The sequence below is a fragment of the Oncorhynchus mykiss genome, chromosome 7 (genome assembly GCF_013265735.2).
Source record: "Oncorhynchus mykiss isolate Arlee chromosome 7, USDA_OmykA_1.1, whole genome shotgun sequence".
Lineage (NCBI taxonomy): Eukaryota > Metazoa > Chordata > Actinopteri > Salmoniformes > Salmonidae > Oncorhynchus > Oncorhynchus mykiss.
In genome coordinates, this window is record NC_048571.1 from 18,015,931 (window position 1) to 18,033,109 (window position 17,179).

The following is a 17,179-nucleotide window of genomic DNA, read 5'->3' on the forward strand; positions in this document are numbered from 1 at the left end:
GTTCTTCAGCTTGCAAGCCTCCCCTTTTTCCTCCAACATAACGATTGTCATTATGGCCAAACAGTTATATTTATGTTTTATCAGACCAGAGGACATTTCTCCAAAAAGTCCCAATGTGCAGTTGCAAACCGTAGCCTGACATTTCTTAGGTGGTTTTGGAGTAGTGGCTTCTTCCTTGCTGAGCGGCCTTTCAGGTTATGTCGATATATGACTCATTTTACTGTGGATATAGATACTTTTGTACCTGTTTCCTCCAGCATCTTCACAAGGTCCTTTGCTGTTGTTCTGGGATTGACTTGCACTTTTTGCACCAAAGTACGTTCATCTCTAGGAGACAGAATGTGTCTCCTTCCTTAGCGGTATGACGGCTGCGTGGTCCCATGGTGTTTATACTTGCGTACTATTGTTTGTACAGATGAACGTGGTACCTTCAGAGGAAATTGCTCCCAAGGATGAAGCAGGCTTGTGGAGGTCTACTATTTTATTCTGAGGTCTTGGCTGATTTATTTTGATTTTCCCATGATGTCAGGCAAAGAGGCACTGAGTTGGAAGGTAGGCCTTGAAATACATCCACAAGTACACCTCCAATTGACTCAAATGATGTCAATTAGCCTATCAGAAGCTTCTAAAGCCAAGACATCATTTTATGACCCACTGGAATTGGACCCAACTTCTGACCCACTGGAATTGTGATACAGTGAATTATAAGTTAAATAATCTGTCTGTAAACAATTGTTGGAAACATTACTTGTGTCATGCACAAAGTAGATGTCCTAACCGACTTGCCAAAACTATAGTTTGTTAACAAGAAATGTGTGGAGTGGTTGAAAAACAAGTTTTAATGACTCCAACCTAAGTGTAGGTAAACTTCCGACTTCAACTGTATATTCATATACAGTGGGGCAAAAAAGTATTTAGTCAGCCACCAATTGTGCAAGTTCTCCCACTTAAAAAGATGAGAGAGGCCTGTAATTTTCATCATAGGTACACTTCAACAATGACAGACAAAATGAGAAGAAAAAAATCCAGAAAATCACATTGTAGGATTTTTTATGAATTTATTTGCAAATGATGGTGGAAAATAAGTATTTGGTCAATAACAAAAGTTTATCTCAATACTTTGTTATATAGCCTTTGTTGGCAATGACAGAGGTCAAATGTTTTCTGTAAGTCTTCACAAGGTTTTCACACACTTATTTTGGCCCATTCCTCCATGCAGATCTCCTCTAGAGCAGTGATGTTTTGGGGCTGTTGCTGGGCAACACGGACTTTCAACTTCATCCAAAGATTTTCTATGGGGTTGAGATCTGGAGACTGGCTAGGCCACTCCAGGACATTGAAATGCTTCTTACGAAGCCACTCCTTCGTTGCCCGAGCAGTGTGTTTGGGATTTTTTATTTATTTATTTTACCTTTATTTAACCAGGTAGGCAAGTTGAGAACAAGTTCTCATTTACAATTGCGACCTGGCCAAGATAAAGCAAAGCAGTTCGACAGATACAACAACACAGAGTTACACATGGAGTAAAACAAACATACAGTCAATAATAAAGTATAAACAAGTCTATATACAATGTGAGCAAATGAGGTGAGAAGGGAGGTAAAGGCAAAAAAAGGCCTTGGTGGCAAGGTAAATACAATATAGCAAGTAAAACACTGGAATGGTAGTTTTGCAATGGAAGAATGTGCAAAGTAGAAATAAAAATAATGGGGATAATGGGGTGCAAAGGAGCAAAATAAATAAATAAATTAAATACAGTTGGGAAAGAGGTAGTTGATAGGGCTAAATTATATGTGGGCTATGTACAGGTGCAGTAATCTGTGAGCTGCTCTGACAGTTGGTGCTTAAAGCTAGTGAATCATTGTCATGCTGAAAGACCCAGCCACATTTCATCTTCAATGCCCTTGCTGATGGAAGGAGGTTTTCACTCAAAATCTCACGATACATGGCCCCATTCATTCTTTCCTTTACACGGATCAGTCGTCCTGGTCCCTTTGCAGAAACACATCCCCAAAGCATGATGTTTCCACCCCCATGCTTCACAGTAGGTATGGTGTTCTTTGGATGCAACTTAGCATTCTTTGTCCTCCAAACACGACGAGTTGAGTTTTTACCAGAAAGTTCTATTTTGGTTTCATCTGACCATATGATATTCTCCCAATCTGCTTCTGGATCATCCAAATGCTCTCTAGCAAACTTCAGACGGGCCTGGACATGTACTGGCTTAAGCAGGGGGACACGTCTGGCACTGCAGGATTTGAGTCCCTGGCGGCGTAGTGTGTTACTGATGGTAGGCTTTGTTACTTTGGTCCCAGCTCTCTGCAGGTCATTCACTAGGTCCCCCCCCCCCCCCCGTGTGGTTCTGGGATTTTTGCTCACCGTTCTTGTGATCATTTTGACCCCACGGGGTGAGATCTTGCGTGGAGCCCCAGATCAAGGGAGATTATCAGTGGTCTTGTATGTCTTCCATTTCCTAATAATTGCTCCCACAGTTGATTTCTTCAAACCAAGCTGCTTACCTATTGCAGATTCAGTCTTCCCAGCCTGGTGCAGGTCTACAATTTTGTTTCTGGTGTCCTTTGACAGCTCTTTGGTCTTGGCCATAGTGGAGTTTGGAGTGTGACTGTTTGAGGTTGTGGACAGGTGTATTTTATACTGATAACAAGTTCAAACAGGTGCCATTAATACAGGTAACGAGTGGAGGACAGAGGAGCCTCTTAAAGAAGAAGTTACAGGTCTGTGAGAGCCAGAAATCTTGCTTGTTTGTAGGTGACCAAATACTTATTTTCCACCATATTGTGCAAATAAATTCATTATAAATCCTATAATGTGATTTTCTGGATTTTTTTCTTCTCATTTTGTCTGTCATAGTTGAAGTGTACCTATGATGAAAATTACAGGCCTCTCTCATCTTTTTAGGTGGGAGAACTTGCACAATTGGTGGCTGACTAAATACTTTTTGCCCCACTGAATATATGTAGATCCATTGATTCTTGAAGAATATAACTTATAAATGCCTCATAAGCTTATTAGTTCAACTGTCACACTCCATGATATAAGCTTGTTTTTCTAAAATGTTTGTTGTAAATGTAAACAAACACTGTATTACCTCATTTCATGGTTAAAACTATAATGTTGATATTATGAATGGTCAGTCCTTGCATCCACAGCTGTCTATTAACCTGAGAGTGGTTACATTTCTCCAAGCCCATCCCTCAGCTTTTTACCGAAACAGAGGTGAGGAGCCGTTTGGTTATATTTCATCTGTGGATTTGCCCTTTAAACAGCTGCATGTTATCAAGATATCAAACTGTCACCAACAAAAAGTTAAACGATAGGCCTAAAGCAAATGCAGCATATGTCATTCATTTTCACATGTAAATAGCACTTTTCAGTAGTGCTTAAAGAATGCCATTCCATGAGTGCAGCATTTCTTTTTCAACTCAAATCACCGAGCCCAGTCAGTCCTCCATGACAACAAAATCATAAACCGAGTAAGGCTGGCTAATTAGTCCTTAGTTTTGGAGTCATGCTCAGGTTTAAAAAATGTGGCTAATCTATACTGCCATATTTCCAAGTCCTGTTCTTGAAGATCAAGTGGTATAACATTTATTGGAATGAGCGGAATTCTGACTTTGGTTTTTAATGTAAATATATAATTTAATCTTATTATGATATGTAGTAGAAAGCGATGGGTTAGAAGAAGCCTACATAACCAACCCATGAAGTAAAATTTAACATCCATATACGGCCAGCTATGTAAACTTTAACATTGATTTATCCTGCGATAGATGTGGTTCAATTGTGAACATACATTTGTGTCTTTTTCTCATGCCTCTTAAGGGGAAAGCAATCTAAAAGTAACTGAATGGAATCAGATTATGTTACTGAGTTTGGGGAGTCCAAAAGTTACGTTACTGATTACAATTTTGGACAGGTAACCTAGTAACTGTAACGGATTACATTTAGAAAGTATCCTACCCAACCCTGGGCTTGCCTCACAGGAACTCACCAGTCCATTACTAATGCTAAATGCCAAGCTGGCATCCACACTTTAGCCCAGCCCAAGGACGGCCTTTGACAGAGATCAAATCAGCCAACCCTCCAATGCCATAAGAGAACGCCCCGGGCACCCCGACCTATTTCACCACTTCATCATTTCTGCCATTCTTCTCAATTAGAGTTGACGCCCAGATTATCAAAGCACATTTGCATTGGCAAAACGCTGACATTTACTGCTTGCTATTTCTCCTCGTTTCTGTCCCTTTGAATCTGCGTCAAGCGTTGCTCTCCAAATGAAAGCGATGTGATAACCATGTTTCAGTGCTCGAGACTCAAAACGTGGACTAAACACATGGACAAGTACGGGTATTCAGACACGGCCATAGACTCTCCCTACTTGAAAGTTTGGACTCGGACAAACGGTGAAGAAGTGACATCGAATGAACAAGATACTGTATGTGTGTATGTGTTAGGTACAAACAGCTAGCTGCCAACACATTTCCTGCAGGTGTTCTCTACATTTCAACATCTGTACAATTCTGAAATGAGCATGTAGTATGTTGAAGCCTACTCGAGTGTAAATCCGTCTCTTTGGAAAGACGATGGTAGCTTTATGCAATGCCTATGTAGCGCCAGTATACCAGACATTGGGAACACCTTCCTAATATTGAGTTGCTGGCCCATGTTGACTCCAATGCTTCCCACAGTTGTGTCAAGTTGGCTGGATGTCCTTTGGGTGGTGGACCATTCTTGATACACAAGGGAAACTGTTGAGTGTGAAAAACCCAGCAGCGTTGCAGTTCTTGGCACAAACCGGTGCGCCTGCCACCTACTCTTGACACAATGATGAAAATAATCATGGCCTCTAAACCTTCAAGCTGCATACTGGACCCTATTCCAACTAAACTACTGAAAGAGCTGCTTCCTGTGCTTGGCCCTCCTATGTTGAACATAATAAACGGCTCTCTATCCACCGGATGTGTACCAAACTCACTAAAAGTGGCAGTAATAAAGCCTCTCTTGAAAAAGCCAAACCTTGACCCAGAAAATATAAAAAACTATCGGCCTATATCGAATCTTCCATTCCTCTCAAAAATTTTAGAAAAGGCTGTTGCGCAACAACTCACTGCCTTCCTGAAGACAAACAATGTATACGAAATGCTTCAGTCTGGTTTTAGACCCCATCATAGCACTGAGACGGCACTTGTGAAGGTGGTAAATTACATTTTAATGGCATCGGACCGAGGCTCTGCATCTGTCCTCGTGCTCCTAGACCTTAGTGCTGCTTTTGATACCATCGATCACCACATTCTTTTGGAGAGATTAGAAACCCAAATTGGTCTACACGGACAAGTTCTGGCCTGGTTTAGATCTTATCTGTCGGAAAGATATCAGTTTGTCTCTGTGAATGGTCTGTCCTCTGACAAATCAACTGTACATTTCGGTGTTCCTCAAGGTTCCGTTTTAGGACCACTATTGTTTTCACTATATATTTTACCTCTTGGGGATGTTATTCGAAAACATAATGTTAACTTTCACTGCTATGCGGATGACACACAGCTGTACATTTCAATTAAACATGGTGAAGCCCCAAAATTGCCCTTGCTAGAAGAATGTGTTTCAGACATAAGGAAGTGGATGGCTGCAAACTTTCTACTTTTAAACTCGGACAAAACAGAGATGCTTGTTCTAGGTCCCAAGAAACAAAGAGATCTTCTGTTGAATCTGACAATTAATCTTAATGGTTGTACAGTCGTCTCAAATAAAACTGTGAAGGACCTCGGCGTTACTCTGGACCCTGATCTCTCTTTTGAAGAACATATCAAGACCATTTCAAGGACAGCTTTTTTCCATCTACGTAACATTGCAAAAATCAGGAACTTTCTGTCCAAAAATGATGCAGAAAAATTAATCCATGCTTTTGTCACTTCCAGGTTAGACTACTGCAATGCTCTACTTTCCGGCTACCCGGATAAAGCACTAAATAAACTTCAGTTAGTGCTAAATACGGCTGCTAGAATCCTGACTAGAACCAAAAAATTTGATCATATTACTCCAGTGCTAGCCTCTCTACACTGGCTTCCTGTCAAAGCAAGGGCTGATTTCAAGGTTTTACTGCTAACCTACAAAGCATTACATGGGCTTGCTCCTATCTATCTCTCTGATTTGGTCCTGCCGTACATACCTACACGTACGCTACGGTCACAAGACGCAGGCCTCCTAATTGTCCCTAGAATTTTTAAGCAAACAGCTGGAGGCAGGGCTTTCTCCTATAGAGCTCCATTTTTATGGAACGGTCTGCCTACCCATGTCAGAGACGCAAACTCGGTCTCAACCTTTAAGTCTCTACTGAAGACTCATCTCTTCAGTGGGTCATATGATTGAGTGTAGTCTGGCCCAGGAGTGGGAGGGTGAACGGAAAGGCTCTGGAGCAACGAACCACCCTTGCTGTCTCTGCCTGGCCGGTTCCCCTCTTTCCACTGGGATTCTCTGCCTCTAACCCTATTACAGGGGCTGAGTCACTGGCTTTACTGGGGCTCTCTCATGCCGTCCCTGGAGGAGGTGCGTCACCTGAGTGGGTTGAGTCACTGATGTGGTCATCCTGTCTGGGTTGGCGCCCCCCCCCCCCCCCCCCCCCCCCCTTAAGTTGTGCCGTGGCGGAGGTCTTGTGGGCTATACTCAGCCTTGTCTCAGGATGGTAAGTTGGTGGTTGAAGATATCCCTCTAGTGGTGTGGGGGCTGTGCTTTGGCAAAGTGGGTGGGGTTATATCCTTCCTGTTTGGCCCTGTCCGGGGGTGTCCTCGGAGTGGGCCACAGTGTCTCCTGACCCCTCCTGTCTCAGCCTCCAGTATTTATGCTGCAGTAGTTTATGTGTCGGGGGGCTAGGGTCAGTTTGTTATATCTGGAGTACTTCTCCTGTCCTATTCGGTGTCCTGTGTGAATCTAAGTGTGCGTTCTCTAATTCTCTCCTTCTCTCTTTCTCTCTCTCGGAGGACCTGAGCCCTAGGACCATGCCCCAGGACTACCTGACATGATGACTCCTTGCTGTCCCCAGTCCACCTGGCTGTGCTGCTGCTCCAGTTTCAACTGTTCTGCCTTATTATTATTCGACCATGCTGATCATTTATGAACATTTGAACATCTTGGCCATGTTCTGTTATAATCTCCACCCGGCACAGCCAGAAGAGGACTGGCCATCCCACATATGCTCTCTCTAATTCTCTCTTTCTTTCTCTCTCTCGGAGGACCTGAGCCCTAGGACCATGCCCCAGGAATACCTGACATGATGACTCCTTGCTGTCCCCAGTCCACCTGACTGTGCTGCTGCTCCAGTTTCAACTATTCTGCCTTATTATTATTCGACCATGCTGGTCATTTATGAACATTTGAACATCTTGACCATGTTTTGTTATAATCTCCACCCGGCACAGCCAGAAGAGGACTGGCCACCCCACATAGCCTGGTTCCTCTCTAGGTTTCTTCCTAGGTTTTGGCCTTTCTAGGGAGTTTTTCCTAGCCACCGTGCTTCTTCACCTGCATTGCTTGCTGTTTGGGGTTTTAGGCTGGGTTTCTGTACAGCACTTTGAGATATCAGCTGATGTACGAAGGGCTATATAAAATAAATTTGATTGATTGATTGATACTACCATACCCCGTTCAAAGGCACTTAAATATTTTGTCTTGCCCATTCACCTTCGGGAATGGCACACAAACACAATCCATGTCCCAGTTGTCTCAAGGCTTAAAAATCCTTCTTTAACTTGTATCCTCCCCTTCATCTACACTGATTGAAGTGGATTTAACCAGTGACATCAATAAGGGATAATGGCTTTCCCCTGGATTCACCTGGTCAGTCTATGTCAGGTTCTTAATGTTTTGTATACTCTGTGTATTTCCTGCTCCGTTCGGAGCGTGGCTCTTTCCAGAACCCACTGAGCCTTCAATCACTCTCCATGGTTTTCTAGACAAGTCGCCCGGCCATTTGTGATTGCAGGGACACTGTATGGTGCTGGATGCATCCAACAGATGAACAAAACAAAAGTAGCATCTCCTCATCAATCCATTCAGGACATGGACAGGGTCATATTCACCAGGCACCAAACTAAAGAAAAATTGACGGAAACAGGGAGCAACTACCTGAACCGGTCCAATAACAAGCGCTTGTTTTTTCGTTGCGAAGCGTTTTGCTACGTTGTGCATTAGCGAATACAAACCAGAGCAAGGACACAGAGCTGCATGGGAGGGGCCCGCCTAATGGAGTTAGGTCATAGGGGAAACCCTGGGGTAGAGTAACGCTTTCCCTTCCCTCCAGGATCAGTTGCTCTCCTCTCTTTGTGTTTTTAAATGTCCCCTGGAGGGAGGATTACATTTCTGGAGCCTCCATGGGCTGCTTGAGTGTCTCTCTCTCTCTCTGTCTCTCTGTCTCTCTCTCTCTCTCTCTCTCTCTCTCTGAAGGTGGGCGGAAAGCGTCTAGTCGACCATTAAGGAAGCTTTGACAATTGAAGAGAAGGAAGAACATGCACATCCAACATGTGGGTGCTGCAGTAGGAAATGATACACAGATGAAAAAGGACCAAGCAGCATGTGGATTCTCCTTCTTTCCTTGTCAATTGCCTTAAAAATGTCTAATCCCGGCGACAACTTGGATTGAAGTGCTCTACAGTGCACAGATCAACTAGAAGAGGGACTGCGATTTTCACCACGGAGGTGAAATAATCTCATCCTGAGCAGTTCCTGAAACAGCTCTCTCCCTCTCTCCTGCAGTGACAGCTGTCAGGAATTAGCTTCTACTGTGGTTTCTGCCCTCAGGCCAATACGGTACCAACCATCAGCTAGCTCCCCCATTGCTGCACGCCTCAGCTCTCATCAGTGTCACTTCCCTAGCTCCCGCTACTCTAACTTCCCACCACCGTCCCTGTCCTCTGAGAGGGCAATCTAAAATGACTCCCACTGCAGGGAAATTCACAGTATATACCTATCTATGGAACCATCTGTCAAGAACTATCCATACGCAATTATCTCCTAGGTGGGTTGTTGTACTGTAGTGTAGATGGTTAAAGCTGTGGAACTGGCAGAGATGGAGGGGGAGAGGGAGCGAAGGGGTGGGACAGAGAGAGAGACTGACAGACAGAAAGAGAGAGAGAGACAGAGAGTCAGCGAGACAGAGAGAGAGAGTCAGAGAGAGAGAGAGAGAGAGAGAGAGACAGAGAGAGAAGATGACTTGACAGGGTTGATGATTCTCTCTTAAAGGGACCAGGGACTGACTGTCTGTGTGCTTCAGCTGCTGAGATGGAGCCTCTTGATGAACACCATTGTTTTAATTATTGATAGTGGAAATAGAATCTAATGACATTTTCCAGCATCTTGAAACGGAAATTTCCCCAAATGCTATAATTAATTATGAGCAGTAAGCACACATAGGACACTTTGTTGTGTATTCACACACACACACACACACACACACACACACACACACACACACACACACACACACACACACACACACACACACACACACACACACACACACACACACACACAACCTTTCAACTTAGAATGAAGGATCACACTCCCAAACCCCCTGTTGTTCATCAAATGGATTTCAAGGCTTCAGTCACTACAGTAGCAGTTTCAACTAGACGTATAAAACTTGACTGGGATAGGAGAAATAACATAAATTATTAGGAATCGTCCTTTTCCTGAACTTTTCTCAATGTGGCGAATGCTGCAGTTGAACAAACATCAAAATGTATCTTGAATTTGTGAGATCATTGGTGCTTTTCAAATTAACTACCGTCAATGTAATTTGAATAAAAACACATGGTCTTTTCTCTCTTCCTGTCATTTACACCTGCTGTGGCATGTATAGCCATAACATTTGGCCATCACTAGCTAGACATTGTTAATGTTGTAAATGACTATTGTAGCTGGAAACAGCTGATTTCAGCCCCCTCCTCTGACTCAGAAGAGGAAAGAGATTTTAGGGGGAGGAATAACGTTAAATCGTTCAAATGCTAAATCATTACTTGAATCCAAAAAATATGTTCATGTTATTTTTTAAGTTAACAAGATAGACAATTCTAATATAGTAAGTTTGGAATACTGCGGTTGTATGTTACTGTATACAGAAATACCCACTAGGTACAATACTGTAAAGACCAGCGCTCATTTTCACAAGATTGGACAGACAGAGAGGACCTGATCGTAGATCAGCGCTCCTACTCTGAGACGCTTCATGAATACAGGCCCATGTCTTCCTCAGTGATGTATTGTGTTTGCAGGTGTGTTCTCCCATTACATAGCACCATGTAAATCAGCTTCATCATGGCCTATTACATTTAGTTGGACAGGGAACATCTGCCTAATTAATGCCACTGGTAGGCTGTGTGTGTGTGTGTGTGTGTGTGTGTGTGTGTGTGTGTGTGTGTGTGTGTGTGTGTGTGTGTGTGTGTGTATGTGTGTGTGTGTGTGTGTGTGTGTGTGTGTGTGTGTGTGTGTGTGTGTATGTGTGTGTGTGTGTGTGTGTTGAGACTGAATATGATCAGATCTACTGTTGAGACTGAATATGTAGGCGGAAAGCAGAAATTAGCATCAGCACCTGCGGTGATCTTTTGATCAGTCTGTTTATAATACAGGTGTCTTCCTGAAGAGAGGCTGAGTGGATATCTTATTTCTTACATCACAGAGAGAGCGAGAGAGAGAGAGAGAGAAGGAGGGATAGAGAGGTAGATGAAGATAGGGGTGGGAAAGGAAGAGGGACTGAGATAGACAGATAGACAGATAGACAGATAGATAGATCGATAGATAGATAGATAGATAGATAGATAGATAGATAGATAGATAGATAGATAGATAGATAGATAGATAGATAGATAGATAGATAGATAGATGGATGGATGGATAGAGTGTGCTTGTATTTTGCATGCATTTGTACCCCGTGATTGATATGGGATTTCTGCAGTGCTACATATGGGATTGCTCCATTCATGACTCCTTCTTGACTCCTCTCATTTGAATAATTTGAACTTGAGAGAGATTGATTTAACCCACACACGCCACAACGCAGAGCCACACTCAGACACACACAGAAGCACACCCACATGCAAAGACAGACATGCAAATCTAGTGTCATCAAGGTCAGTCCAGATTACACAATGAAATGTTTACAAAGCACGATCATTATAATCACACCCTCACAACACACACACCCCAGCCTCCATACACATCCCAGCCTCCACACACACCCCAGCCTCCACACACACCCCAGCTTCCACACACCCCAGCGTCCATACCACCCCAGCCTCCACACACACCCCAGCCTCCATACACACCCCAGCCTCCACACACACCCCAGCCTCCACACACACCCCAGCCTCCATACCACCCCATCCTCCACACACACCCCAGTCTCCATACACATCCCAGCCTCCGTAACACCCCAGCTTCAATACACACCCCAGCCTCCACACACACCCCAGCCTCCACACACACCCATCTTCATACACATTCATTTATACTGTACAAACGCTACCCGCCGAAATAACACAAAGGCTGTATAGTAAATCCTGTTCCCCCTTTAATTTATGGCTCTGTCCAATATTGCTGGCACTGACTTACTATTAGGGCCTATAGAATTCTGGGGCCCCAAATAGATTATGAAGCCCCAGTGAGGGGAGAACAAACGGACGGTGTGTGTTGTAAGTGTGTGTTTGTTGGTGTGGTAAGTGTGTGTCTATGTTTGTGTGTGTGTGTGTTGTAAGTGTGTGTTTGTTGGTGTGGTATGTGTGTGTCTATGTTTGTGTGTGTGTGTGTTGTAAGTGTGTGTTTGTTGGTGTGGTAAGTGTGTGTCTATGTTTGTGTGTGTGTGTGTTGTAAGTGTGTGTTTGTTGGTGTGGTAAGTGTATATGTGTTTGTAGCTCAGTTGGTAGAGCATGGCACTTGCAGCACCAGGGTTGTGGGATCGATTCCCACAGGGGACCAGTATTAGAACGTATGCACTCACTACTGTGAGTCGCTCTGAATAAGAGTCTGCTGAAATGTAAATGTGTGTGTTTCCTGGTGGTAATGTGTGTTTTTCATGGTGTAAAACTGGCAGGGCTGGTTGTCCCGTGGGACCATGCTGAGCTATTAATAGGCTGGTGGTGACAGCAAGACTTTGATCTGCTTGAGAGAGAAGCACTTTAAGAGAAGAGATGCCATGTGATCTATATATAAAACATATGACACAGGCCATCACAGTAATGACAGAGGTTCCACCTCCATTGTAGGCAGAGGATATGTTGAACAAAATATATTTGTCTTCACTCTCATCTCTCAGTGTCCCTCATTCATTTTGACACTGTGGCCAATGCAAGCGTACAAGTCCTGCATGGCTTATCATTTGTAAATGCACATTCAGGGTTTTCAGTGTGCTTGAAATACACCTGTGGGACTATTTTAGTGTTATTGTCTGCCATTTCAATCTCAATTTAACCCAGAGTGTTTTAAGTGCATCGTTTTCCTTTTTCATACGGGATGCGCCGGCCATATCCTGCCCACTGGGCTTCGATCACACACCACCGCTAACTCTGGGGGCGATGCTGCCTTGTGATGAAGGGGGAACATTAACACATGTTAATTACACTTTAAGGGATGACGTCGTCTCGTTTATTTGAGTCCCGGCGATGACTTAAATGTCGTTAATGAGACAGGGATTAGGTTGATTGCAGCGAACCATAATTGGTATTAACACAATCCATTTTGGGGTTTTAGTGATCGCTCATCCACAGGAAGGGACTAAGAATCAGGGAGGAAGACTGAATGCATTTGACAATGAGAATCTATAATAGTATAATGTTAACAGTGATAATGTTTTACCAGCCTCAACATACTTCTGATAATAATTGATTGAATTCATATAGGGCTTCTTACTAAATACCTTTAGTTTGGAATAACACAATGTTTGCCAAATGAGGACGTTTTTTCAAAAGATGTATATCAGTATTTGAGATCACACAGCAGAAACATTTCTCTCTTGACCTTTCCATTTGTTCTCTTTTATCCCCACCTTCCTTTATCTAAACCATCCTATTTGGACAAAGATATCTAAATGTCAATGAGCATCAACTCTAGTGTGAAACCTGTGTCTCTTTTTCCTTTTTCCTGTCCCGTAGGCTCTGACTTCCTGTGTAACACCCACATCATCCCAGTGAAAAACGAGGAGGGCATGGTCATGATGTTCATCCTCAACTTTGACTACATCCTAGAGGAAGACAGCAGTGACTCTCTGGAGGGACTCAACCACACGTCTCCTGCCAAAGCTGAACCAAGTGAGTAACCTGAGCTAACGCCTAGGCTTTAGCTCAGTCGGCTAAAACCCTACATTCAAATGAAACTTTACCAGAAAAGGGACTGAATGTCTCTGTCACTCTACACGCAGTGTAGTGGCTGTACAGGAGTAACACAGTAGTATATCCAAAGGAAAACTAAACAATGGAATGGAACTTTACTCTTTCAAGTCTTTCAAGTTCCCTTAATGAGTACAGTTTCATACCGTTTCCCCTATGGCTAGTTTAAAGCCAGGTGCTGAAGTGAGTATGCTAAAAGACAGTATGAAAACTAACCCTGATTCAGATCCTACCCATGCCAGGTTACGGAGATGTGATTTATAGATCGGCAGGTAAGGGTGATCTCGAGCGGCTAGATGTTCTTTACCATACAGCCACCAGATTTGCCACCAATGCTCCTTATAGGACACATCACTGCACTCTATACTCCTCTGTAAACTGGTCATCTCTGCAAGACCCACTGGTTAATGTTTATTTATAAAACCCTCTTAGGCCTCACTCCCCCCTATCTGAGATATCTACTGCAGCACTCATCCTCCACATACAACACCCGTTCTGCCAGTCACATTCTGTTAAAGGTCCCCAACGCACACACATCCCTGGGTCGCTCCTCTTTTCAGTTTGCGGTAGCTAGCGACTGCAACGACCTGCAACAAACAATCAAACTGTCACGCCCTGACCTTAGAGAGCTGTTTTATTTCTCTATTTGGTTAGGTCAGGGTGTGATGTGGGGTGGGCATTCTATGTTTTGTTTTCTATGTTTCTTTGTTTCTATGTTCTGGCCGGGTATGGTTCTCAATCAGGGACAGCTGTCTTATTCAATTATTCAAATAAAAAGAAAATGCGCACTAACCACGCTGCGCTTTGGTCTACTTCTTACGACGCCCGTGACAGAACTACCCACCACAAAAGGACCAAGCAGCTTGGTAAAAAGGAGGACTGGACATGGGATGACATTCTGGACAGCAAAGGATCCTGGACATGGGAGGAGATCCTGGCCGGAAGGGATCGCCTTCCATGGGAACAGGTGGAAGCAGCCAGGAAGGCGGAGGCAGCTGGTAAAGGGGCCCATCGTTACAAGGGAACACGGCTAGCAAGGAAGCCCGAGAGGCAGGCCCCCCTCCAAAATATATTTGGACAAAGTGTTGGAAACCTGAGCCAACTCCCCGTGCTTACCGTGGCGAGCGTCGTACTGGTCAGGCACCGTGTTATGCGGTGGAGCGCACGGTGTCTCCAGTGCGCATTCACAGCCCGGTGCGCTACCTTCCAGCTCCCCGAAACAGCCTGGCTAGAGTGGGCATACAGCCAGGTCGGAGGGTGCCGGCTCAGCGCATATGGCTCTACGGCCCAGGATATCTTGCGCCGGCTCTGCGCACTGTGTCTCCGGTACGTCTGCACAGCCCAGTGCGTGCTGTGCCTGCGCTCCGCACATGCCGGGCCAAAGTCACCATCCAGCCAGGACAGGTTGTGCAGGCTCTACGCTCGAGACCTCCAGTGCGCCTCCACGGCCCAATGCATCCTGTGCCCGCTCCCAGAGCCAGGCCTCCTGTGTGTCTTTCCAGTCCAGTGATGATCCATGGCAAGAAGCCTCCAGTGATGATTCATGGCACAAAACCTCCATTGATGATCCATGGCATGAAGCCTCCAGTGATGACCCATGGCACGAAGCCTCCAGTGATGATCGATGGCACGGTGCCTCCAGTGATGATCCATGGCAAGAAGCCTCCAGTGATGACCCATGGCAGGAAGCCTCCAGTGATGATCCATGGCACGAAGCCTCCAGTGATAATCCATGGCAAGAAGCCTCCAGTGATGATCCATGGCACGAAGCCTCCAGTGATGATCCATGGCAAGAAGACTCCAGTGATGATCCATGCCACGAAGCCTCCAGTGATGATCCATGGCAAGAAGCCTCCAGGGATGATCCATGGCACGAAGCCTCCAGTGATGATCCATGGCACGAAGCCTCCAGTAATGACCCATGGCACGAAGCCTCCAGTGATGATCGATGGCACGGTGCCTCCAGTGATGATCCATGGCAAGAAGCCTCCAGTGATGACCCATGGCAGGAAGCCTCCAGTGATGATCCATGGCACGAAGCCTCCAGTGATAATCCATGGCAAGAAGCCTCCAGTGATGATCCATGGCACGAAGCCTCCAGTGATGATCCATGGCACAAAGCCTCCAGTGATGATCTATGGCACTAAGCCTCCAGTGAGGAGTCATGGCACGAAGCCTCCAACAATGTCTCCAGTCCGGAGCCTCTGGCGACGGCCTCCAGTCCGGGGCCCGCAACGAGAGTGCCCAGTCCAGGGCCCGCAACGAGGGTGCCCAGTCCGGGGCCCGCAACGAGGGTGCCCAGTCCGGGCTCCGCAGCGAGGGTCCCCAGTCCAGGGCCAGCAGCGAGGGTCCCCAGTCCGGGGCCCGTAGAGAGGGTCCCCAGTCCGGGGTCGGCGGTGAGGGTCCCCACACCAGAGGCGCCACCAAAGCGGGGTGAGCCAGAGGTGGAGCGGGGTCTATGTCCCGCACCAGAGCCACCACCGCGGATAGATTCCCACCCGGACCCTCCCCTATAGGTTCAGGTTTTGCGGCCGGAGTCTGCTCCTTTGGGGGGGGGGTACTGTCACACCCTGACCTTAGAGATCTGTTTTATGTTCTATGTTTGTTTTCTATGTTTCTTTGTTTCTATGTTCTGGCCGGGTATGGTTCTTAATCAGGGACAGCTGTCTATCGTTGTCTCTGATTGGGAATCATACTTAGGTAGCCCTTTTTTCCTCCTTTGATTGTGGGTAGTTGACTTTTGTTAGTGGCACTATACCCCTGTAAGCTTCACGGTCATTTTGTATTGTTTATTGTTTTTGTTGGCGACATTATTCAAATAAAAAGAAAATGTACGCTCACCAGTCTGCGCTTTGGTCTACTTCTTACAACGCCCGTGACACAAACTGGACAGTTTTACCTCAATTTCTTCAGTCAAAGACTCAATCATGGACACTCTTACTGAAAGTTGTGACTACTTTGCGTGATGCATTGTTATCTCTACCTTCTTGCCCTTTGTACTGTTGTCTGTGCCCAATAATGTTTGTATCTACCCAATGTTAAAATGCAACAGCAACTAGCTAAATGTATGACATTGCATTACAGTTTTCATATTTGAACCGACGTGTTATGAACGCGTCTGGTGTAGATGAACAAAACCAAATGTCCGGTTTGTATGAAAGACACTTGGCCTTTGTTTTTTGTCATCCCCAGATCTACAGTAGTCCCATCATGTGTTCACCGCTCACTCAACCTTGTGAACTACTATTCACCCACAGTTATTCCTCGGCTTGGCAGGGCTGTCTCTCTCTAATGCTTCCCAGTGGTGCTGTACTTGCTCTCATTGCTTCCTCTTCAGGCATTGACATGTAAAATGGCCCCCACAGACTCAGAGAGAGGTCATTCCTTAGATCAGAGTAATTGGAGGCCCTTACAGGCTTGAGAGAGAGAGAGAGAGAGAGAGAGAGAGAGAGAGAGAGAGAGAGAGAGAGAGAGTGCGTGTTTCTATAATCGTATTTGCGTAGTGGCATACAGTTGAGCAGACAGGTTTTTAGGATTTCCACACATGGAGAATTTGTTTTAGCAGCCTTTATAAAAGCGCATTTCATGCAGTTCTACATAATTTACATGATATTAGCAGAACACTTTTTATCACACACCTGACTATTCAGGTACTGTAGGATGCAATTTTGGAACTTCAATTACTTTTTTCATATCTATAATTCTTTGTTTATTATTATTATTATTGTACATCATTGTTATTATAGTAGGCCTATTTATTCATCTAAAACAGTTCTTTAAATATGCTAAAT

General features: G+C 44.9%; 1 protein-coding gene across 4 annotated transcripts in view; it reads left to right on the forward strand.

Annotated features, from left to right (window-relative positions):
* The window catches only part of LOC110527422 (potassium voltage-gated channel subfamily H member 7), a 77,667-nt gene that overhangs the window by 13,598 nt on the left and 46,890 nt on the right, over positions 1-17,179 (forward strand). For all 4 annotated transcript variants that reach the window (XM_036982845.1, XM_036982846.1, XM_036982847.1 and 1 more), the window contains exon 3: positions 13,155-13,310. In XM_036982845.1, coding sequence (XP_036838740.1) covers positions 13,155-13,310 — 156 coding nt within the window. The remainder of the gene's footprint in view (positions 1-13,154; positions 13,311-17,179) is intronic.